The sequence below is a fragment of the Oncorhynchus kisutch genome, linkage group LG30 (assembly GCF_002021735.2).
Source record: "Oncorhynchus kisutch isolate 150728-3 linkage group LG30, Okis_V2, whole genome shotgun sequence".
Lineage (NCBI taxonomy): Eukaryota > Metazoa > Chordata > Actinopteri > Salmoniformes > Salmonidae > Oncorhynchus > Oncorhynchus kisutch.
The window spans coordinates 24,079,229-24,103,071 of NC_034203.2; the positions used below are offsets into that span (position 1 = coordinate 24,079,229).

The 23,843-nt window shown below is 44.4% G+C and overlaps 2 protein-coding genes across 8 annotated transcripts in view; one reads left to right on the forward strand and one right to left on the reverse strand.

The window, feature by feature from the left end:
* Positions 1-11,821, forward strand: part of LOC109874714 (rho GTPase-activating protein 21) — a 67,693-nt gene extending 55,872 nt beyond the window's left edge. For 3 of the 5 annotated variants that reach the window (XM_031809803.1, XM_031809805.1, XM_031809804.1), the window contains 2 exons: positions 3,632-3,663; positions 8,692-11,821. In XM_031809803.1, coding sequence (XP_031665663.1) covers positions 3,632-3,663; positions 8,692-10,341 — 1,682 coding nt within the window. In that variant the 3' untranslated portion in view covers positions 10,342-11,821. The remainder of the gene's footprint in view (positions 1-3,631; positions 3,664-8,691) is intronic. The other 2 variants (XM_031809802.1, XM_031809806.1) reach the window with 1 other exon arrangement.
* A 170-nt stretch (positions 11,822-11,991) lies between these two features.
* LOC109875290 (dipeptidyl aminopeptidase-like protein 6) overlaps positions 11,992-23,843 on the reverse strand; it is a 165,341-nt gene continuing 153,489 nt past the window's right edge. For all 3 annotated transcript variants that reach the window (XM_031809809.1, XM_031809808.1, XM_031809807.1), the window contains 13 exons: positions 22,560-22,651; positions 22,329-22,376; positions 21,479-21,591; positions 20,489-20,536; positions 20,196-20,294; positions 17,017-17,086; positions 16,627-16,821; positions 16,339-16,393; positions 14,290-14,389; positions 14,102-14,160; positions 13,932-14,004; positions 13,660-13,733; positions 11,992-13,551 (listed from right to left, as the gene is read on the reverse strand). In XM_031809809.1, the coding sequence (XP_031665669.1) occupies positions 13,402-13,551; positions 13,660-13,733; positions 13,932-14,004; positions 14,102-14,160; positions 14,290-14,389; positions 16,339-16,393; positions 16,627-16,821; positions 17,017-17,086; positions 20,196-20,294; positions 20,489-20,536; positions 21,479-21,591; positions 22,329-22,376; positions 22,560-22,651 (1,176 nt within the window). In that variant the 3' untranslated portion in view covers positions 11,992-13,401. The remainder of the gene's footprint in view (positions 13,552-13,659; positions 13,734-13,931; positions 14,005-14,101; positions 14,161-14,289; positions 14,390-16,338; positions 16,394-16,626; positions 16,822-17,016; positions 17,087-20,195; positions 20,295-20,488; positions 20,537-21,478; positions 21,592-22,328; positions 22,377-22,559; positions 22,652-23,843) is intronic.

Below are 23,843 nucleotides of genomic sequence, written 5' to 3' on the forward strand. Positions count from 1 at the left end.
TTTCATTTGCCCAAGACGATGAATTGTCTTTTACGTTAGATCATTTTCCCAGTTCTCTCTTTTTTGATGTTTATTTTTTCCTTTGCTCATGTCATCTCTCCCTGTGCTTTCCTCTTTATGTTGAGATGAAGACTCCTTTTCTTTCAGTTATTTTCTTCCCCTCCCATATAAACCCGGCATGTTCTTTCCCCCAAAACAACAAACAAAACAACAGAGTGGAAGTATTAACCCTTCTGACCCCTACCCTTGGTTTGTGTGTAGTGTGTTTTTTTCTCCCCTGTACCTGTCCAGCACTCACACATTGACCCAATCTGACACAGGCCAAGTGGGTGGTGTCTTTCACTCGCTGATGTCACTGGTGGACTCTGTAATGTCAGTGGTGGACAGCTGGGACTGTAGGAAGAAGGACGATGAGTGTTGTCCCCAGTGTAGCTGCCTAGTCTGCAGAAACCCTCAGCTCTGTTAACTTGGGGGGAAACATGAAGGAGCGGAGAAAAACAGAAAGAAAGAGACGTCCATGTTTTGTCATTTCCTGTTGGTGTGCACGTTTTTCACATTTCTCTAAAATGAAAATACCTTATAACCTAATGGATACATACAGAGCAGTGCCTGCAGTAGTTTCTTCTGAAAGCCTTTCTGCTGTCTTTTGTCTCTAAAGCTGATCGCGAGGACAAGTAGCATGGTACGGTCAACCCACGGTTTCACTACCGCCTGCTCATGTGGCATTACTGTCATGGTGTCTGGGGGGGGGGCGCTGAGCTGGCTGTTGTCTAACACACTCAAAAGACATCTAGGAGAGATCAGAACATAGTTACACACACATTGACTAGGGAGGTTAGAAGGATGCCGGTGAGATAGTAAGTGAAGTAGCTCTGGTTGCTTTTGTCCCTTTCTGCCCTCCTGTCACATTTGACTCTCAATCATACATTTGAGATGGACATCGTAGGGTGAATCTCGAAGGTATTGTACTATTTATTGTGTGCAGTCTACTCAAAACGTTAGATGGAAGCAAGGACAGCATTGGGGGAGACTGTCTGAGGAGATCTCTCCTTGCTTCCCTCTGATGTTATGTGAAAGAGGTGAAGAGATGATTCAAGGAATCAGGAAAAGACTTCTGAGATTCACCCCTAGTCTTCTCAATGAACCACCGTTTTTTTTCTCAGCATCAGAAACACCAACTACAGCCGAACACTGCCACCTAGCTCCTCCCTCACTGCTACGTACTTCTACCACAACACACCGACCATCCACGTCTATCAAACACCCACCTTCCCCATCAGAATCCTTGTGTAGCACACTGATATACACAACAGATTTGGGGTCAGTTGCACCTATATTCCAAATGATTATGGTAAATAGCATTTCCTATATGGAGATATTCCATGTCCAATACAGCTGACAAGAATTTAAATGGAATTGACCCCAACTCGGACACACACAAATCAAGCAAACTTCCGTTGTTTCATTAGTATATTATTGTCCCAAACTGTTTTGCATGTCAGCGATCAAGTTCTGAAGATATAGAATTTTCTAAATATAGAAATAGAGCCGTTATGATGCATTTTTCATCATACAGTGCATTCAGAAAGTATTCAGACTCTTGACTTTTCCCACATTTTTTTACATTACAGCCTTATTCTAAAATGTATTACGTTGTTGCTGAGGGAAAAAAACAACAATCTACACACAATACCCCATAATGACAAAAGCAAAAACTGGTTTTTATCAAAATAAATATGGACATATTACATTTACATAAGTATTCAGACCCTTTACTCAGTACTGTGTTGAAACACCTTTTGCAGCGATTACAGTCTGGAGTCTTCTTGGGTATGATGCTACAAGCTTGGCACACCTGCATTTGGGGAGTTTCTCCCATTCTTCTCTGCAGATCCTCTCAAGCTCTGTCAGGTTGGATGGGGAGTGTTGCTGCACAGCTATTTTCAGATCTCTCTAGAGATGTTTGCTGTTTGGGGTTTTAGGCTGGGTTTCTGTACAGCACTTTGAGATATCAGCTGATGTACGAAGGGCTATATAAATAAATTTGATTTGATTTGATTCAAGTCTGGGCTCTGGCTGGGCCACTCAAGGACATTCAGAGACTTGTCCCGAAGCCACTCCTGCGTTGTCTTGGCTGTGTGTTTAGGGTAGTTCTCTTGGAAGGTGAACCATCACACCAGTCTCAGAACCTGCTCCAGAGTGCTCAGGACTTCATCAAGGAGCTCTCTCTACTTTGCTCCGTTCATCTTTCCCTTGATCCTGACAAGTCTCCCAGTCCCTGCCTCTGAAAATCAACCCCACAACATGATGCTGCCACCACCATGCTTTGCAGTGGGGATGGTGGCAGGTTTTTCTCCAGACCTGAAGCTTAGCATTCAGGCCAAAAAGTTCAATCTTGGTTTCATCAGACCAGAGAATCTTGTTTCTCATGGTCTGAGAGTCTTTAAGTGCCTTTTGGCAAACTCCAAGTGGGCTTTCATATGCCTTTTACTGAGGAGTGGCTTCCGTCTGGCCACTCTACCATAACGCCCTGATTTGGTGGAGTGCTGCAAAGATGGTAGTCTTTCTGGCGGTTTCTCCCATCTCCACAGAGGAACTCTGGAGTCTGAGTGACCTCCCTGACTAAGGCCCTTCTCCCCCGATTGCTCAGTTTGACTGGGTGGCCAGCTCTCGGAAGCGTCTTGGTGGTTCCAAATTTCATCCATTTAAGAATGAAGGAGGCCACTGTGTGTAGATTGAGGATTTTGTTAATCAACTTGAGAATAAGGCTGTAATTTAACATGCACTGTATGATTCTGATTGCTGTATGATGTATCAGCAATGGACTAATGAATCAAATACCAGAAGATGTTTTTTGCGTGGAGTTCTCCTCTAATCCATAGCCCCCCCCCACCCCCCACCCAACACACACTATTCTGGCTTGATAGTTGCAATATTTATGTAGGGAATGATTTCTTTGATAAGGTTTTTGTACGGACCCTGTTTTTTGTGGTTTTGGTTGTCAATCATATTCAATTGACCTAGCCCAGAATGTTCACGAGTGCTACAGGGATTATAGAATAGAGTTCGAGACATATTGCACAACCTGCCCATTTTATCGTGGCTAGCCTGCATGGGTGGAACAACAGACTACAACACACAACTGTGTCCCCTTAACAGACACGTGTTGTCATCCCTTCCTATGTGATTGATGTCTCTGAGATGAGAACAAATGCCCTATTGCTGGTGGCTGACTGTGTATTGTAATCGTTTGTGACTGATGTAACCTGTGGTCCGTGATGTGTTGATGTACCCTTTGGGTACGTCCTGTTATGAGCATGAGCTGCTTCCTGTCCTAGTGCACACTGCCGGGTTTCATCTTGTTCCTGTCATCCCTCCATTCCTGGCCACCTCCTCTCTTCCTCCACTCTCATGGACAGTGTCTTTCTTCTGTTTCCTTCCTTCATCTCTGTGAGCTACAAATCCCCTCTGTTGAATCTCCTGCCCCCTCACAGTGCAGGTTTCTGTCGGTCTCTTCACTCTACCCTGTGATCTGCCTACAGTCTGTCCTCTCTCCCTGACTTGATAATTGTGGTGTTCAGCAGATTGTAAATGCTTTAAAGATGTTTTCTCATGCCTTCTCCTCTCCCAGATTCAGCATGCAGTGACTCCTCCAAATCAAAGGTAAGTGGCACCAAGTTTTCTGTCCATCTTTTACCTCCTATTTTCTCTTTTTTGTTGTCATTTAGCAGATGGTCTTATCCAGATTGATTAGCAATTGACCATTCAGTTTCAGAGCAGAATTTGAATTCGTGTAACCAGGTAGGCCAGTTGAGAACAAGTTCTCGTTTACAACTGCGACCTGGCCAAGATAAAGCAAAGCAGTGCAACAAAAACAACAACACAGAGTTACACATAAACAAACGGACAGTCAATAACACAATAGAAAAATCTATGTACAGTGTGTACAAATGTAAAAGAGTAGGGAGGTAAGGCAATAAATAGGCCATAGAGGTGAAATAATTACAATTTAGCATTAACACTGGAGTGATAGATGTGCAGGTCGAGATATTGGGGTGCAAAAGGGCAAGAGGATAAATAACAATATGGAGATGAGGTATTTGGATGTGCTATTTACAGATTGGCTGTGTACAGGTACAGTGATCGGTAAGCTGCTCTGACAGCTGATGCTTAAAGTTAGAGAGTGAGATATAAGACTCCAGCTTCAGTGATTTTTGCAATTCGTTCCAGTCATTGGCAGCAGAGAACTGGAAGGAAAGGCAGCCAAAGGAAGTGTTGGCTTTGGGGATGACCAGTGAAATATACCTGCTGGAGTGTGTGCTACGGGTGGGTGTTGCTATGGTGACCAGTGAGCTGAGATAAGGCGGGGCTTTACCTAGCAAAGACTTATATATAGATGACCTGGAACCAGTGGGTTTGGCGACGAATATGTAGTGAGGGCCAGCAAACGAGAGCATAGACGTCGCAGTGGTGGGTAGTATATGGGGCTTTGGTGACAAAACGGACGGCACTGTGATAAACTACATCCAGTTTGCTGAGTAGAGTGTTGGAGGCTATTTTGTAAATGATTTGTAAAGGATCTGTAGGATAGTCAGTTTTACGAGGGTATGTTTGGCAGCGTGAGTGAAGGAGGCTTTGTTGCGAAATAGGAAGCCAATTCTAGATTTAATTTTGTATTGGAGATGCTTAACCTCTCTGGGATATGTGGGACGGTAGCGTCCCACTTGGCCAAAAGCCAGAGAAAATGCAGAGTGCCAAATTCAAATAAATTCCTATAAAAATCAAACTTTCATGAAATCACACATGTAAAATACCAAATTAAAGCTACACGTGTTGTGAATCCAGCCAACATGTCAGATTTCAAAAAGCCTTTTCGGCGAAAGCAAACGATGCTATTATCTGAGAGTAGCACCTCCGTAAACAAAAGAGAGAAAACATATATCAACCCTGCAGGCGCGACACAAAACGCAGAAATAAAAATATAAATCATGCCTTGCCTTTGACGAGCTTCTTCTGTTGGCACTCCAATATGTCCCATAAACATGACAAATGTATAATGTATCCAAAATGTGGAGCTTGTTTGGAGCTTATTTGGAGCTTTTGATCCAGAAAAACCCTGGTTCCAACTTGCGCAACGTGACTACAAAATATCTCAAAAGTTACCTGTAAACTTTGCCAAAACATTTCAAACTACTTTTGTAATAGAACGTTAGGTATTTTTAAAGTAAATAATCGATAAAATTGAAGACTGGATGATCTGTGTTCAATACAGGAAGAAAACAAACTGACGCTAGCTTTCTGGTCATGCGCCTCTATCAAACAGTACACATGAAGTGACCCTCGTTTTGAACAGGGCTACTTCTTCATTACACAAAGGAAAAACCTCAACCAATTTTTAAAGACTGGTGACATCCAGTGGAAGCGGTAGGAAGTGCAAGCAAGTCCCTTAGAAATCTGGATTCCCAATGAAAAACCATTGAAAAGATAGTGACTTAAAAGAAAATTCTGAATGGTTTGTCCTCAGGGTTTCGCCTGCTAAATAAGTTCTGTTATACTCACAGACATGATTCAAACAGTTTTAGAAACTTCAGAGTGGTTTCTATCCAAATACTAATAATATGCATATCTTACCATCTGGGGATGAGTAGCAGGCAGTTGAATTTGGGCATGCTTTTCATCCAAAATTCCAAATGCTGCCCCCTATCCTAGAGAAGTTCATGTGAGTCTGGGAGGAGAGTTTACACTCGAACAAGACACAGGTATTTGTAGTTGTCCACATATTCAAAGTCAGAACCGTCCAGAGTAGTGATGCCAGTCGGACGGGCGGGTGCGGGCAACAATCGGTTGAAGAGCATGCATTTAGTTTTACTAGCATTTAAAAGCAGCTGGAGGCCACTGAAGGATGTTGTATGGCATTGAAGCTCATTTGGAGGTTTGATAAGTGTCCAAAGGAAGGGCCAGTTGTATACAGAATGGTGTCGTCTGCGTAGAGGTGGCTCAGAATCACCAGCAGCGACATCATTGATATATACAGAGAAGAGAGTAGGCCTGAGAATTGAACCCTGTGGCACCCCCATAGAGACTGCCAGAGGTCCGGACAACATGCCCTCCAATTTGACACACTGAACTCTGAGAAGTAGCTGGTGAACCAGACGAGGCAGTCATTTGAGAAACCAAGGCTATCGAGTCTGCCGATAAGAATACAGTGATTGACAGAGTCGAAAGCCTTGGCCAGGTCGATGAAGACTGCTGCACAGTACTGTCTTTTATCGATGGCAGTTATAATATCGTTTAGGACCTTGAGCGTCGCTGAGGTGCACCCATGACCAGCTCGGAAACCAGATTTCATCGTGGAGAAGGTAGGGTGGGATTTGAAATGGTCAGTGATCTGTTAACTTGGCTTTTGAAGTATTTAGAAAGGCAGGGCAGGATGGATATAGGTCTATAACTGTTTGGGTCTAGAGTGTCTCCCCCTTTGAAGAGGGGAATGACCACGGCAGCTTTCCAATCTTTGGGGATATCAGACGATATGAAGGAGAGGTTGAACAGGCTAGTAATGGAGGTTGCAACATTTTCGGCTGATAATTTTAGAAAGATAAGGTCCAGATTGTCTAGTCCAGCTGATTTGTAGGGATCCAGATTTTGCAGCTCTTTCAGAACATCAGCTGTCTGGATTTGGGTGAAGGGGGGTTGGGGGCTGAGCTGTTGGCTGGGGTAGGAGTAGCCAGGTGGAAAGCATGGCCAGCTGTAGAAAAATGCTTATTGAAATGATCGATTATCGTAGATTTATCGGTGGTGACAGTGTTTCCGAGCCTCCGTTCAGTGGGCAGCTGGGAGGCAGTGCTCTTATTCTCCATGGACTTTAGTGTCCCAAACTGTTTGGTATTAGTTCTGCAGGATGCAAATTTCTGTTTGAAAACGCTGGCCGTAGCTTTCCTAACTGACTATATTGGTTCCTGACTTCCCTGAAAAGTTGCATATTGCGGGGCTATTTGATGCTAACGCAGAACTCCACAGGATGTTTTTGTGCTGGTCAAATCTGGGGTGAACCAAGGACTATATCTGTTCTTAGTTCCACATTTTTTGAATGGGGCATGCTTATTTAAGATGCGAGGAAAGCACATTTAAAGAGCAACCAGGCATCCTCAACTGATGGGATGAGGTCAATATCCTTCCAGAATACCCAGACCAGGTCGATTAGAAAGGCCTGCTCGCTGAAGTGTTTAAGGGAGCGTTTGACAGTGATGAGGGGTGGTCGTTTGACCACGGACCCATCGCGCACGCAGGCAATGAGGCAGTGTTCGCTGAGATCCTGGTTGAAGACATCAGAGGTGTATTTAGAGGGCAAGTTGGTCAGGATGATATCTAAGAGGGAGCCCATGGTTACCTATTTAGGGTTGTACCTGGTAGGTTCCTTAATAATTTGTCTGAGATTGAGGGTATCTATTTTAGATTGTTGGATGGCCGGGGTGTTAACCTGTTATGGCTGCAATCCCCCTATCGGGATAAGTATCATCAACACCCGCTGAATAGCATAGCGCTACATACAATAAATATTACAATAAATATTTGTATTCATGAAATCACAAGTGCAATATAGGAAAACACAGCTTAACCTTTTGTTAATCCACCTGTCGTGTCAGATTTTGAAATGATGCTTTACAGCGAAAGCAATCCAAGCGTTTGTAAGTTTATCGATCGCACGATAAAACATTAAGTACACTTAGTATCAGGTAGCTCGGTCACGAAAATCAGAAAAGCAATCAAATTAATCATTTACCTTTTGATGATCTTCGGATGTTTTCACTCACGAGACTCCCAGTTACACATCAAATGTTCCATAAAGATGATTTGTTTGCCGCTTTATGTTCAGAAATCCACAGGAAAGAGCGGTCATGACAACGCAGACGAAAATTCCAAATAGTTTCCATTATGTCCACAGAAACATGTCAAATGTTTTTTATAATCAATCCTCAGGTTGTTTTTAAAATATATAATTGATAATATATCAACAGCAAATGTCTTTCACAGTAGGAGAGGGGAAAACAATGGCTGTCCAAATTCTGTTGCGCAAGCAAAACTCATGTGACCCCTTGACGCGATGTTATCGTTCTGGCTCATTTTTCAAAATAAAAGCCTGAAACTATGTCTGAAGACTGACACCTTGAGGAAGCGATAGGAAAAGGAATCTGGTTCATATCCCTTTAAATGGAGAAAAGGGAGGCTATGGAACATTTAAAAATGTAAAAATAGAAGCCACTTCCTGCTTTGATTTTCCTCAGGTTTTCGCCTGCAATATCAGTTATGTTATACTCACAGACAATATTTTGACAGTTTTGGAAACTTTAGAGTGTTTTCTATCCAATACTAATAATAATATGCATATATTAGCAACTGAGACCGAGGAGCTGGCCGTTTACAATGGGCACCTTTTCATCCAAGCTACTCAATACTGCCCCTGCAGCCATATGAAGTTAAGCATATCCCAGTTTAGGTGACCTAACAGTATGAACTCTGAAGATGGATGGGGGGCAACCAATTCACATATGGTGCCCAGGGCACAGCTGGGGGCTGAAGGGGGTCTATAACAAGCGGCAACAGTGAGAGACTTGTTTCTGGAAAGGTGGATTTTTTTTGAAGTAGACATTAGTGATTGGTGTGTGTGACTGACGTCCTGGTGTTTTGTCCCAGCAGGGCTTGTGGGGCTCTGGGAAGGACCAGTGTAGCAGGGAGATGCTTCGCTCCTCCTTCTTTGTCAGCCGCAAGCGTAAGAAGCCCAAGGACAAGGCTCAGCCCAGCAGCTCTGACGACGACCTGGACGCCGTGTTTGCTAAGAAGGAGCAGCCAGAACAACAGAGCATGAGCCACCAGGACCTCCACCCAACCTGGTCCCCAGACAGCCAGACGGATGTGGAGAGGGAGGCCAGCGAGAGAGGGGAACAGCCAGGGGACAGGGTCCAAACCAACGGGAAAGAGTCCCGTTCAGACGGCCTCATGTCTCAGCCCTCTCCATCCCCCTCTCCCAAACACACCCCATCCCCCTGCCTCCGTACCTCCTCCACACGCTCGCCCTACACCTCCCAGTCCCCTCGCCTCGGCCACCGCAGGCAGGTGGCCCACCAGTCATCTCTGTCGGACCCACCCTCCAACTACGATGAGGTCTCAGACCTGGGCACCATGAACAGCACCAGCTCTCAGGCATCTGTGGCAGGACCCAGGGTGAGGCATGGCAGGACAGGGGCCCTGGGACCAGAAACTGGAGCCAGTGGCCTGGGGGCCGAGGTCAGCTCCATCACCTCAGATTACTCCACCACCTCCTCCATGACCTTCCTCACCGGGGCCGAGCTGAGCACGCTCTGTCCAGAGGTACACTCGGTGGCCGAGAGCAGGGGAGGAGATGACGCTGATGATGAGCGTAGTGAGCTGATTAGTGAGGGCCGGCCCATGGAGACGGACAGCGAGAGCGACCTATCGGTGTTTATTGGGAGCGTGAAGGAGACCCGGCCGGGGAAAGATTTCTGCCAATCAGACGTGCCGGATGTGCCCAGGCCCCTCCCCTCCCACAGACTCATCGAGTGTGATACTCTCTCCAGGAAGAAATCTGCTGCGCGTCAGAAGACTGACAGCGATTCCTCTTTGGACGGAGGGCAGAGCGACAAGGATTCCAATAGGCTGTCTCGCGTTCTGGGGGTGGTTAAGGGGCGTTCCACCAGCAGCCTTAGCTCCTCCTCCCGCAGCGAGTCAGAGAAGGGGATTGAGCCTGCATGGCGTCTCAAGATCACAGACCGGCTGAAGTGCCGTCTGCGGACGTCCGTAGACGACATGTTCGGGGTGGGAACCCAGCAGAGCCACTCTCCAGAGGGACGCAGGGACAAGAAGAAGAACATCCGACGCAGACACACCATGGGAGGCCAGAGGGACTTTGCTGAGCTGTCTGTGATGGGGGACTGGCAGGGGGGGATGGGCGGGGGCTCGCGGGCAGAGCTGTCGGCCGTGGACCGGCTGAAGCCCAAGTGTTCTTCCCAGGACTTCTCCATCCGGGAGTGGATTGCCCGGGAGCGCCACCGCACCTCCAACCCCGAGGTAAGCCTGGACTTCTCTGAACACCAGGGGGCACTGCTCCTCCTACGCAACCCCGACCCCCAGAACCCCAACCACCAGGTCCAGGAGGCCCCGTCGTCGTCCCTCTCAGACCCCCTCTCACCACGCCCAACTCCAGCTGAGCTGCTGAACGGAGACACAGGTCCCCAGAGTAAAAGCCTGAATCTGTCGGCCACCGCACACCCACACAAACTCTCTGGTGCTCAGGTGGTCCAGTCTCGCTTCTACCAGTACCTGTGAGAGGTGGTGTCTGTCTGTCTGTGAGATGTGTATGTGTTTGAGAGTCTGTGAGTGGATGTGAGTGATGTTTGTAAATGACCAGTGAGCATGTACAGGTACTGTGAAGTGACGTTAGTGTTTACTCAGTCTTTTTGGTGGTGTGTGTTTGTACGCTTAACGTAATAAGGGTTACTGCACAGGGGTGGTTTATCTGGCTGACACAAGGCATGGAACAAAACATTCAATTCATGTTGATACATTTTCTCCTTTTTCATGACAAATGACAGACTTTGGGATGGGCGTTGGGGTAGAGATATCCTCACTCCTAACAGAAATCCCCGTTATGCTGAAGATTGCGACTCGAGGGCCTCTTGCTCATGGATGAACTGATGAGTCAGAAAGTTGATTGGTGTAAGGAAGTGTAAACATGGCTGGTGTTTCAAGTTAAAGATTGTGAAAAGGTTGGTAAGTGAAAATACAGTAACTGACTTGTAGGAGGTAGGCTACAGTAGTGAAAAAATACAGATTTTTTAAAAGTATTGCAGATGAACTATTTTTGTTGTATGAGGGTCTCGGTTGGTTAAAAGTGAGTCCTTCAGTAACCAAATTAAGAATGTATGACGTGCTTGCTGTAATACTGACTAAAGCTTTAGTTGCTTGTTCACATTTTAAATTGTACAGATTCCACTCCCTCTCTCTCTACTTGAAGTGCGTTTTTAATTTCGGGATAGCCTGTGTTTTGGACTGCCATATGTGCTCTGTGACCGCCGTCGACTGACAAGACTCTGGACTAACGGCGTCATGAAAATACAAAAACTTTTTACTCTACCCTGTTAAGAAAAAAGCTGTGAACTACTTCACTCTAATTCAATATGCGGTGTGCTTGTGGTTTCATGCTTTGGTCAATTAAGGGCATCAGATGGGGGGGGGGGTCAAGAGGGAGAAAAATATGAATAATCAAATCAGAAATCATGTTTCTTTCGCAATAGGAAGTGCCTCATAATGAAATGTAAAGGGTGCCAAATCGTCCTTGCTGAGATGCATAAAGATATTACTGTGAATGACATTATCGTGGACTCACACTGTCATTCTACAGGTTCTCTTAAACAGAGGAACGCCAAGCTTCCATTTCCTAGGCATTCCACTTTGGTCTTCACCTTTTTTATACTTTTGTTTTTTCATTTTGGATTAGCAGAACTTGAATGTAAAATATTTCTGTATAAAGTACCATAAATGCCATGTTTTAGCTGCCTTTTTGTTTCATTTCCATCAAAAAAAAATCGAAGTAAAAAGTACAGTATTGAGATGTTGCTGATGGTGTTCGATTACAGACTGGTGATAGTCCAGTGGTTCTCTGGGGAGCGATGAGAGATTCCTCCCTGCATGTGAAAAGGCTTCATTGAGCTGCTGGACCGTTTGTATCATTATGGCATGTTCTCTCTGAGTGGAGGGGCATGGGCTCCTAAACACTGGAAATAAATCTTATCAATGGCTACAAGCATATGGCTGGTGTTTTTACAATCTACTGCACTACCTTCCCTGGTTAGTTCCTACTAAACAGTATTATTCTATAACTATCATGCCCACCTCAACATCCGTTATGGTAAACTTCCTTCTTTAGCTGGGCAGTGTCCAATGAAAACAAAGCCACCAATAACAAAAATGTACAAGTAAATTTGAAAATACTTTATGTACAAGTCACACACAGTTCTAGTTAGACTTTTCAACATTTTGCAAAACAGCTGACAACTTTCACTGACTACTAACAGAAATGAGGTCATGGGGACAGTGTCAAGCCACTGAACACTTCATTTAAATGAGCTGACAGAGAACCAAACATTAACGCACCAACAAAAAAAAAACATTCTAAAACCTACACTGAATATGCCTCATGAACCTTTTGATGTAGTTACAACAGCCAGAACTGTCATCTTTGTGTCTATTATACAAGAATAATAGTACACTTTTATAATGGGAGTTATAAAATCGCAGTACATTTTCAACCATATGGACTAGTCTGAGCAATGATTCAACTCAAGTAAATTATGTCCAATGTACAAATCTTTCTTAGATGAAAAATGAAATGTTACAAAAGTGTTATAGTCCTTGACATGAATATGTTTACCCCCAGTAGTAAGGCACAGTGACTAAGCGCTCGACTCAATCAGTAGCACTGAAGGACCTGCACTACAAATTTTAAAGCAATGTTCCCACATTCAGAAGTTACCTTTACATTTCAATTGCACTATAGCACAGATCTTCAGCGCTACTGATTAAATTGTGCCCTTCCATAACACTAGAGCAACCACTCCAAATGTATTACTTTAACTTTGGGATCATAACATTGTGCCCTCAGTCATTTGGAAAAGAAATGGGCCGATGTGACCACCATACATTAACTCAAAGCCACATTACTTACTGAAGGACATGTTGAACATTACAAACAATTAAGAGAAATACATTGTTCTGTGTGCTGCTGTTTTAACATCAGAATCATGGACACAAACTCTGCTGGAGTCAACAACCGGTAGCTCTTCCATATTTACTGCAATGAAAATGACCCTTAATGTTCGTTGCCCACTATAGATTTACTTGTGTGTGTGTGGTGGGAGAGGAAATGCATCCCGGTTGGAGTGGTGGTTCACTACTTTAGCTGTCCACAAGGGGGGTTACTAGAGGGCTCTTCAGTGACCAGATTATTTGTTCACTGCTAAGACATTTTTTTTTTTTTTTTTACCAAAGTCAACAACATCCATGATGGAGATGTCTTGCTGGCCAGTCCAGTTGTCAGCCAACCAAAAGTGATGAAGAATAAAGAGTGAGGTGTGAGGTCCTTGGTACATGCAGGTACTGTGCTCTAAAGAGGAGCCCAAATTATACAGAGGGTGGAGTAGGTTGGCCTGCTCATAGATCTGGCATGTCAATGCCAACACTAAATGAGCATTGTCACAGCTGACCATCAGAGTTGGCAAGACAGCACAAACCGATCTGGGCCAGGCTAGGGGTGGGGGTAATGAGTTGAGAAGGATTTGTTGCATATTGTGCTGTGGTAGCTGGAGTGTTAACCACGTGTCAGCTGGTTTAAACATCTCCCTCATCCTCCTTGTCCTTCTTCTCCTCGCTTGGTAAGTCCGGCAGTCGGAAACACTCCTCAAAGAAGTTAACTAGTGATTGGCTCAGGTGTTGCCGTGTGCCATCGCTATGCAGGAAGTGTCCCTCATCTGGGTAGATCTACAGTACAGAGACATTACAAAATAAAAGGCACGTAGGTAAGGTAATATTTGACACACTGCTCATAATGCCTTCATAACAATGTCCTAAACATGTTGTCAAGCTTACCTGTAGAGAGTAATTTGCCTTCTCATTGATTAAATGGTTGATGAATTTTGCAGAGTGTTGGAAATGGACTTTCTCTTTAGGGAAGGAGAGAGAGTAACATGACATGTAAGATGTGTATATTCAGTCACAGTACTTCAACATTCAGCCTCAAAGTTAATCAGTTAATAAGACTGCTTTGACAGTAACTTAGCCAATGCCCAAATAGCAGTTGGCAAGACAGCACAAACCGATAGATCTAGGAAAGGCTAACTTATTGATAGTAATGACTGTACCATCAGCAGTTGGATGGATGATCATGTACTTCCTGTCCATTAGGTGAGCTGCCCGGTGTGCTAAACTTGCCACCTGAAGGAAAGAGGACAGTGAACAGCAGCATGAAATACAGATGATTTAACATCTTGTCTGACTAGCGGATAAAGTGTACGAAGTGATGGATCTTTACCGAGTAGACTCGAGAGTCTGTCTTTGGTGATCCAAGGTATCTCTCTGAAAATGCTGAAGCTGGTGTATAAAGAAGGAACACACAATAGCATGTTATAAGGCACTGTTCAAACTAAAATACATTGTTTGTGGTGAGAAATTATTCATGCAGCAAGAAATGGTCTGCAAAAGAAAATCATTACGTTATACCATATAACTTGAAATCTGTGATGGGCGAGACGGCTGCTCCACATTTAAGCAGGGAGTCTTCAGAACTTAAAAGCAGGGTGGCTAAATATCCTCCATAAACCTATATAAACAGATAAGGTACAGTTAGTGAGGGACACTTAATAGTATCGTGTTCCTTGAACAAACAGTGTAGAAATACATTGTTGACATATCAAGGCTTGAGCCTTCACATACACTACTCCAAAGACAAACTGCATACAAATTCTAACTTTCTATAGACAAATGAGAACTGAGTTCCAAACTGAAACCTGATTGAAATATTTGTTGTTGCTGGGCCGTAGTGTGTAGTTGCTCGCGTAGTTATGAATCCCAAATGGGACCCTATACCTTTTATAGTGCAACAGAGCAGAAGCTCACCACATATCTAAACTCAGCAAAAAAAAGAAACGTCCTCTCACTGTCAACTGCGTTTACTTTCAGCAAACTTAACGTGTAAATATTTGTATGAACATAAGATTCAACAAATGAGACATACATTGAACAAGATCCACAGACATGTGACTAACAGAAATTGAATAATGTGTCCCTGAACAAAGGGGGGTCAAAATCAAAAGTAACAGTCAGTAACTGGTGTGGCCACCAGTTGCATTAAGTACTGCAGTGCATCTCCTCCTCATGGACTGCACCAGATTTGCCAGATTCTTGCTGTAAGATGTTACCCCACTCTTCCATCAAGGTACCTGCAAGTTCCCAGACATTTCTGGGGGGAATGGCCTTAGCCCTCACCCTCCGATCCAACAGGTTCCAGATGTGCTCAATGGGATTGAGATCCAGGCTCTTCGCTGGCCATGGCAGAACACTGACATTCCTGTCTTGCAGGAAATCACGCACAGAACGAGCAGTATGGCTGGTGGCATTGTCATGCTGGAGGGTCATGTCAGGATGAGTCTGCAGGAAGTGTACCACATGAGGGAGGAGGATGTCTTCCCTGTAACGCACAGCGTTGAGATTGCCTGCAATGACAACAATCTCAGTCCAATGATGCTGTGACACACCGCCCCAGACCATGACGGACCCTCCACCTCCAAATCGCGCTCCAGAGTACAGGCCTCGGTGTAACGCTCATTCCATCGACGATAAACGCGAATCGGACCATCACGCCTGGTGAGACAAAACCGCGTCAGTGAAGAGCACTCTTTGCCAGTCCTGTCTGGTCCAGCGACGGTGGGTTTGTGCTCATAGGCGACGTTGTTTCCGGTGATGTCTGGTGGGGACCTGCCTTACAACAGGCCTACAAGCCCTCAGTCCAGCCTCTCTCAGCCTATTGCGGTCAGTCTGAGCACTGATGGCGGGAATGTGAGTTCCTGGTGTAACTCGGGTAGTTGTTGCAATCCTGTACCTGTCCCGCAGGTGTGATGTTCGGATGTACCGATCCTGTGCAGGTGTTGTTACACGTGGTCTGCCACTGCGAGGACGATCAGCTGTCTGTCTGTCTCCCTGTAGCTCTGTCTTAGGTGTCTCACAGTACGGACATTGCAATTTATTGCCCTGGCCACATCTGCAGTACTCATGCCTCCTTGCAGCATGCCTAAGGCACGATCATGCAGATGAGCAGGGACCCTGGGCATCTTTTCAGAGTCAGAAGAAAGGCCTCTTTAGTGTCCTAAGTTTTCATAACTGACCTTAATTGCCTACCGTCTGTAAGCGGTTAGTGTCTTAACGACAGTTCCACAGGTGCATGTTCATTCATTGTTTATGGTTCATTGAACAAGCATGGAAAACAGTGTTTAAACACTTTACAATGAAGATCTGTGAAGTTATTTGGATTTTTACGAATTATCTTTGAAAGACAGGGTCCTGAAAAAGGGACAATTATTATTTTTGCTGAGTTTAGATATGTGGGAGTGAGCTTCTGCTCTATGTTCCAGACAGAGTAAAACCCTCGCCCACTCTTTCTTCAGCTCAGATACTGTACTTGAATTGACAAGAAGAGGAGTACATTGCTTTTTTTTTTTTACATGGTTTGAATAAGTAGCTAGCTTCTTTTCTTCAAGCATTGATTCTCCCTACCTTTCCATATACTCCAATTCGACTTTTGTCGATGTACATTTCTTTCGATATCAGTCTAGAATAAAGAAGAATAAACAATCAATGCTTTGTTGGTATTAGATTTCCAACAACCCAGTAACGTACTATAATGAAAATTTTTATCAGTTTTTCCCACTGTAGTTAAACTGTACCTGCAAATAGCAACTGTAAGATGTGGTAACATGGTGTTAGCATATAAAGAGGGAGCAATTATTTGAATTCTCAAAGAAGATTATACTGTGTCCAGGTGCGTCTCTCCCTCCTTCCCACCTGAGGGCCTCCATCTGGTCCCTCTCCTCTATCACGCCCAGTTTCCTCCTGATGCGGTGGAGGAGGTTGGTGCCCTGGAACCCAGACCCGTGGCCATCAAAGCGGATCACAATGGTGCTATAACTGCTCACCAGCACCGTGGCCCAGTCCACACGGAACTGCTCTGTCACCATCTGTCCGCCAGGCGTTCCGTCCCTGGGGGAAACAGAGGACAGGCAGAACCAATGATCCATTATAGCGCTCTGTGATGGTCCAAAGTCATGAGTCCAATGTCAAAACAGAATATGCTATAATTATAATATAATCTCTACTGGGGATTGTATGATATTTTTAAAATCTAGAATAACATAGTAACTGTGTGTGTGCGGGGGTAGTTGTTGCCATACTTACACTAGTAGCAGGAGGGGGTAGTGAGCTGTGTCTATGAAACCAGCTGGCTTCAGAATCTGCATCGTCAGAGCTGCAAGAATCAAGACTAAATCAAATGTGGTTCTTCTTAAATTATCATATCAAATCTCATAACTAATGCCATTGTTAGAGTGCAGCCCAGTAGTGCATATCAGCATTTATGAAGACATTATACAAAGGGTGAGTCTAATCTTGAATGCTGCGTCATGATTGTCCTGTGAGGATACAAATAGGTCAGATCAGCTTGGCAATGGATGACTTCAACCAGGCCCTCTCTCACCGACAGAGAGGGGAGAAGGTAACTGGTGGGGGTTGACACCTCATGCCCTGTTTTAAATTGGAGGAGATCCAGGGTCTCCCTCTCCAAATTCACCAAGGAATGTGCTTTGACTCCAGAGATGTTTTCCCGACGAAACTCCAACACATTCTAAAGCGAATACTGGAACAATATTTGTAACATAGAATGTGGGGAATTGTCAGAGGGGATCTAAAGAATAATAATGTCATATGGGTTGTTATTTTGTGATGTCATTAAAAATGTTAAAAAGGAAAAATATTATATATATACACTACATGTACAAAGTCTCCATTCTTAACGTTGTGTGTATGAATTATGAAAAATTATGAAATTATTTTTGTTAAAATAAGAATGGGATTTTAGGAGCCATAAGAGATCATTTGTCTCCTATAAACTTTGCACAGTAAGTAGCCACGCCCGAGTGAGGTCAGAGCGCGTGTCAGCCTGACGGAACCACCCCTTTCGACCAGAGTGCATAAAGGATTGGTAAAGAAATTAACTTTCAGACCAGAGAGGCGTGTAGCTGCAGCTCACATCCAAAGTGGTTCGAACTCTGAATATCAACACAAGGTAGAGGTGAGAAACTCACCTCCCGGACAATCATTGGTAAGGCTGAGTAGCTGTCCTAAGTAAAGTATCTACAAAAGTGAATTTAAGTGGGACCATTCTACCTACTCTTCTCAAATCACTGTAGTATGCTACTCTCCCCCCCAATGGGAACCATCGACAGGCTGGCTAGCCTATCTTCAAAGAAGCAGTTTCAGGAGCGAATGGAAGGTTTGTGTGATTACTGTGAGAGTACAGTGGCAAGAAAATGTATGTGGACTCTTTGTAATTACCTGGATTTCTGCATACATTGGTCATAAAATTTGATCTGATCTTCATCTAAGTCAACAATAGACAAACACAGTCTGCTGAAACTAATAACACACAAGCAATTAGATGTTTTCATGTCTTTATTGAACACTGTGTAAACATTCACAGTGCAGGGTGGAAAAAGTATGTGAACCCTTGGATTTATAACTGGTTGACCCTCCTTTGGCAGCAATAACCTAAAACAAAATGTTTTCTGTAGTTGCCGATCAGAGCTGCACATTGGTCAGGAGGAATTTTGGACAATTCCTCTTTACAAAACTGTTTCAGTTCAGCAATATTCTTGGGATGTCTGGTGTGAACCGCTCTCAAGGTCATGCCACAGCATCTCAAATGGGGTTTAGTTCAGGACTCTAACTGGGCCACTCCAGAAGGTGTATTTTCTTCCATTCTTTTGTTGATTTACTTCTGTGTTTTGGGTTGTTGTCCTGTTTCATCACCCAACTTCTGTTGAGCTTAAATTGGCGGACAGAGAGTCCTGCAAACTTTGTTGATAAACTTGGGAATTCATTTTTCCATCGATGATAGCAAGCTTTCCAGGCACTGAGGCAGCAAAGCAGCCCCAAACCAGGATGCTTCCTCCACCATACTTTACAGTTGGGATGAGGTTTTGATGTTGGTGTGCTGTGCTGTGCCTTTTTTCTCCACACAGTGTTGTGTGTTCCTTCCAAACAACTCAACTTTTGTTTAATCTGTCCACAGAATATTTTGCCAGTAGCTCTGTGGAACATCCAGGTGCTCTTTCGCGAACTTCAGACATGCAGCAATGTTTTCTTTTGGACAGCAGTGGCTTCTTCCGTGGTGTCCTACCATGAACATCATTCTTGTTTAGGGTTTTACATATCGTAGACTTGTCAACAGAGATGTTAGCATGTTCCAGAGATTTCTTTAAGTCTTTAGCTGACACTCTAGGATTCTTCTTAACCTCATTGAGCATTCTGCACTGTGCTCTTGCAGTCATCTTTGTAGAACGGCCACTCCTAGGGAGAGTAGCAACAGTGCTGAACTGTCTCCATTTTATAGACAATTTGTCTTACCGTGGACTAATGAACATCAAGGCTTTTAGAGATACTTTTGTAACCCTTTCCAGCTTTATTCAAGTCAACATTTCTTCTGAGATTTATTTTGTTCGAGGTATGATTCACATCAGGCAATGCTTCTTGTGAAAACTCACATTTTGTGAGTGTTTTTTATAAGGCAGGGCAGCTCTAATCACCATCTCAAATCTCATCTCATTGATTGGACACCAGGTTAGGTGACACCAGGTTAGGTAACACCTAACTCCAATTAGCTTTTGGAGAAGTCATTGGCCTAGGGGTTCACATACTTTTTCCAACCTACACTGTGAATGTTTCCATATAGACAAGAAGAATACAATAATTTGTGTGTTATTAGTTGAAGCACACTGTGTTTGTCTGTTGCTGTGACTTAGATGATCAGATCAAATTTGATGACCAATTTATGCAGAAATCCAGGTAATTCCAAAGGGTTCACATACTTTTTCTCCCCAATTTCGTGGTATCCAATTGGTAGTTACAGTCTTGTCTCATCGCTGCTACTCCCGTACGGACTCGGGAGAGACGAAGGTTGAGAGCCGTGCATTCTCCAAAATACAACCAAGCCACACTGCTCACTTAACCCGGAAGCACCAATGTGTCGTAGGAAACATTACACCTGGCGACCATGTCAGGGTGCACTGCGCCCGGCCCGCCACAGAGTCGCTAGTGCACGATGGGACAAGGACATCCCTGCCAGCCAAACCCTCCCCTAACCCGGATGACGCTGGGCCAATTGTGCGCCGCCCCATGGGTCTCCTGGTCGCGAACCCAGAATCTCTAGCGAAACAGCTAGCATTGCGATGCAGTGCCTTAGACCACTGCGCCACTCGGGAGGCCATTTGATGACATATATAATGTCATCATAAAGAATGCAGATGAAAAGGGCATTGTCTAGCTTCCTATGCATAGTTGCACCATGGAGGGATACCTACTGTAATCGTCTATGGTGATGGTCTCGTACTCCACTTTGGGCATCTGCATGCTGTGGTACGTGTTATTCACTCCCTCGTTAGTCTCCAGGTCCAGGACCTCTGCAGTGACATGGAAGAAACAGTCTCATTGTTCACTTACAGTATAGTCTGAGTGGCAGCTTCATGAAGCATCGAACACATTTCCCATTTCATTTTTTTGTGATGTGATATTAAAGACACTATACTGAATAAAATGCCCCTCAGCTTCAGTGCCCTTTATGGTACAGGCCAGAGTCAGGCTTCATAGCACTCACTCTGTCTGTCTTTTGTGCTGTAGATGGCAACACTGGGTACATCGGGGCCTGGATGGGGATACATGGGGGTTGGGTGGGGGGCAGAGAAAGAGAGAGAGAGGTGGAGGTTATTATAGGAATAAACACTTGAAGGTTCATATAAATGGCCTCTAATGGAAAAGCCAACAAAATACACATTTCACTGTATTTAAAAAACAGAGATTGTAAAAAGAATGCCTCACTCTCTTTCCGTCTTTAGTAATGCAAGTCTAGAAATAACCCTTCTCAGCCAGCCATGTGTCATTACGGAGAAGCCACTGTCTGTCTGTAGCACCCTGGGGAGCAGCTGAATGAATACCTGGCTGTTATTATTACTTCAAACAGACCAGGGCTGCTCTCCACTCACAAGATCGAATTAATGAAAAGGTTGTTGCCCTTTTTCCTCTCCAAAGCGGACCCTCTAAACAAATCAGCTGCCATGGCAACTGCACCGGTAGGAGAGAACGATGATTAACGTTCTCAGAGAGAATGAGAACACAGACATAAAAAAGGCCATGCAGCGCTGAGCCTGTCCTCATCTGTCCCTCCCTGGGCCCTGCTCTCATTTCAGACAGCACCTGTCTGACACACAGGAAGCAGGGCAGGACATACTATGCCAACTACTGTAGTTTGATACAGCAGGAACACTATAGGATGCAGGCTGGCAGTTCACATTTCGTGGCTGGCAGTTCACATTGAGCTACATCTGATTGGCAAGTAGAAACAGTGGTTAGTGGTGTACTGCAGTCAGATTCAATATAACCTTTTGCCATAGCATTGAACATGAATTCAATTTAATATTTCGACTCAGATGTTTTATTTATTTTATATATTTGACACTAAACACCCCACTAAAACCTCAGCAGCATAGCCAAAGACTTCAATTTATTTATGTATCACAAAAATCTACTGATTCAGGAAAGTGCAACATATACTGCTTAGTGTTCACGATTCAAGGTCAGGAGCACTCACCTTTACAGTTAAGCAGGAAGTACTGAATGTTGTGGCTGAAGGAGCCCTCCACATAGCCACACTTGAACTCACATGACAGACAGCGGCGGTTGAACGGGCCTTTAGTGTCCGCACTGATATAGGATAGATACAGTAAACCACGCTATTAGCATTATCTGGAGTATTTCTGCTGTCTTATCTGGTGTTCTGTGTGAATTTAAGTTCTCTCTCTCTCCCTCCCTCCCTCCTTGAGCCCTGGGACCATGCCTCAGGACTACCTGGGCTGATGACTCCTTGCTGTCCCCAGTCCACCTGCTGCTGCTCCAGTTTCAACTCTTCTGCCTGTGGCTATGGAACCCTGACCTGTTCACCGGACATGCTACCTTGTCCCGGATCTGCCGTTTTCGACTCCCTCTCTCTACCTCACCTGCTGTCTCTAACTCTGAATGATCGGCTATGAAAAGCCAACTGACATTTACTCCTGAGGTGCTGACCTGTTGCACCCTCTACAACCACTGTGATTATTATTATTTGACCCTGCTGGTCATCTATGAACATCTTGGCCATGTACTGTTATAATCACCACCAGCACAGCCAGAAGAGGACTGGACACCCCTCAGAGCCTGGTTCTAGGTTTATTTCTAGGTTTCTTCCTAGGTTCCTGCCTTCCCAGGGAGTTTTTCCTAGCAACCATGCTTCTAGATCTGCATTACTTGCTGTTTGGGGTTTTATGTTGGGTTTCTGTATAGCACTTTGTGACATCGGCTGATGTAAAAAGGGCTTTATAAATACATTTGATTGATTGATTATACCCTGTTAGATAAAAACAATTACATAGTGATCTCTCACAGAATAAACCCTCTAACTATACCTGTAGAGGTGTCGTCGTTTTGGATCATCCTCTGTGCTCAAAAAGTATCTGTAAAACATTGTGATGAAAATCAGTTTGGAGTTCGAAGACTATTACCTGAACAAGAGAAGGTAAGTCAAATTCCCATGGTAACATTTGATCAACTATAAGTGATAACAAATTATATGTATTTAGGAATCATAGTGGTACTATTTGGTCACGTTACTGTAATGTATGGGTGGAGAGACTTACATGAGCTGCTTGTCTTGACTGTAAGCTAGTATCTGAGTAACGTCCCAGTCTCCTGATGTCAGGCACTGCAGAGTGTCTGTGCTGGTGTTGGGCTGGAATGGAACAATACATGTCAACATGACAACTACAGGTTAAAGAACAGTTGGCTACAGTTGGCTCTGGCAAACAAACAGCAGAGACCTGAGGACACCATCCAACCTGGAACTGAAACAGACCAGATACAACTTCAATAATCTGAGGTGTCGAAGACTTTGAGCCCAACAAATGGCAGGAATCTCGCAGGCTACCCCACCAAAATCCAGAGGCTTTTGAAGCTGTTCAGAGACCACCCACTGGCATTTTCCACAATAAATCTGCCTCCAGAAATAAAAGCTTCTCCCAAGTGGGTGTGAGACCTACTCCTGTTGCCTGCTGCTGGGGTTCCACCTGGCGATCTGTTCACCGTCTGCCCTGTCTTGTCTCTCCCTGTCTGGTACAGACACTCCCCTCTCTCTCCCGAGCTTTCGTTCACCTCCAGCACACAGGCACCGTTGGGGAGAGTCATTATGTATTTTTTATTGTGCATTGTACTATTTGCCTCATGACTACTGTATGCTTTGTTGACTATGAGCTTTCTTGTTTACCCAACCGTGCTACATACTATGTTTGTTCCCACACTCAGGACTAACACTATTGGTTACACAGACTTTTGGCCTCCTTATAACCTGTCCCTGTCCTCTGCCGTGCCTTGATTGTATTACTGTTGATGATATCGGGAAATGTGCATGTCCACCCTGGCCCATCTACTGTTGCTAGCTCCAATTCTGACTTGTGCTCTGATATCTGCTTCACTGATTTCTGCTCTCGTAAAAGCCTGGGTTTTCTGCACATTAACACTAGAAGCTTATTACCTAAAATGGATCAATTGAAAATGTGGATTCACAGCTCCAATCCAGATGTGTTGGTCATTACTGAGACGTGGTTAAGAAAGAGTTCTTTGAATACTGATGGTAACCCTTCTGCTTATAACCTTTTTCGACAAGACAGATCTTCCAAAGGTGGGGGAGTAGCAATCTTTACCAACGATCACCTTTAGTGCTCGGTTGTCTCCACCAAGTCTGTCGCCAAACAAATTGATTTGCTGGTTTTAAGCAATTAACTTTCAAATAGCTCTTTGTTGACTGTTGCTGGGTGTTATCGTTCTCCATCAGCACCGGCCTGTACCCTACCTGCCCTTAGCTCTCTCCTGGCCCCTTACACTAAGTCCTGTTGGGTGACCTAAACTGGGACATGTTTAAACCACCT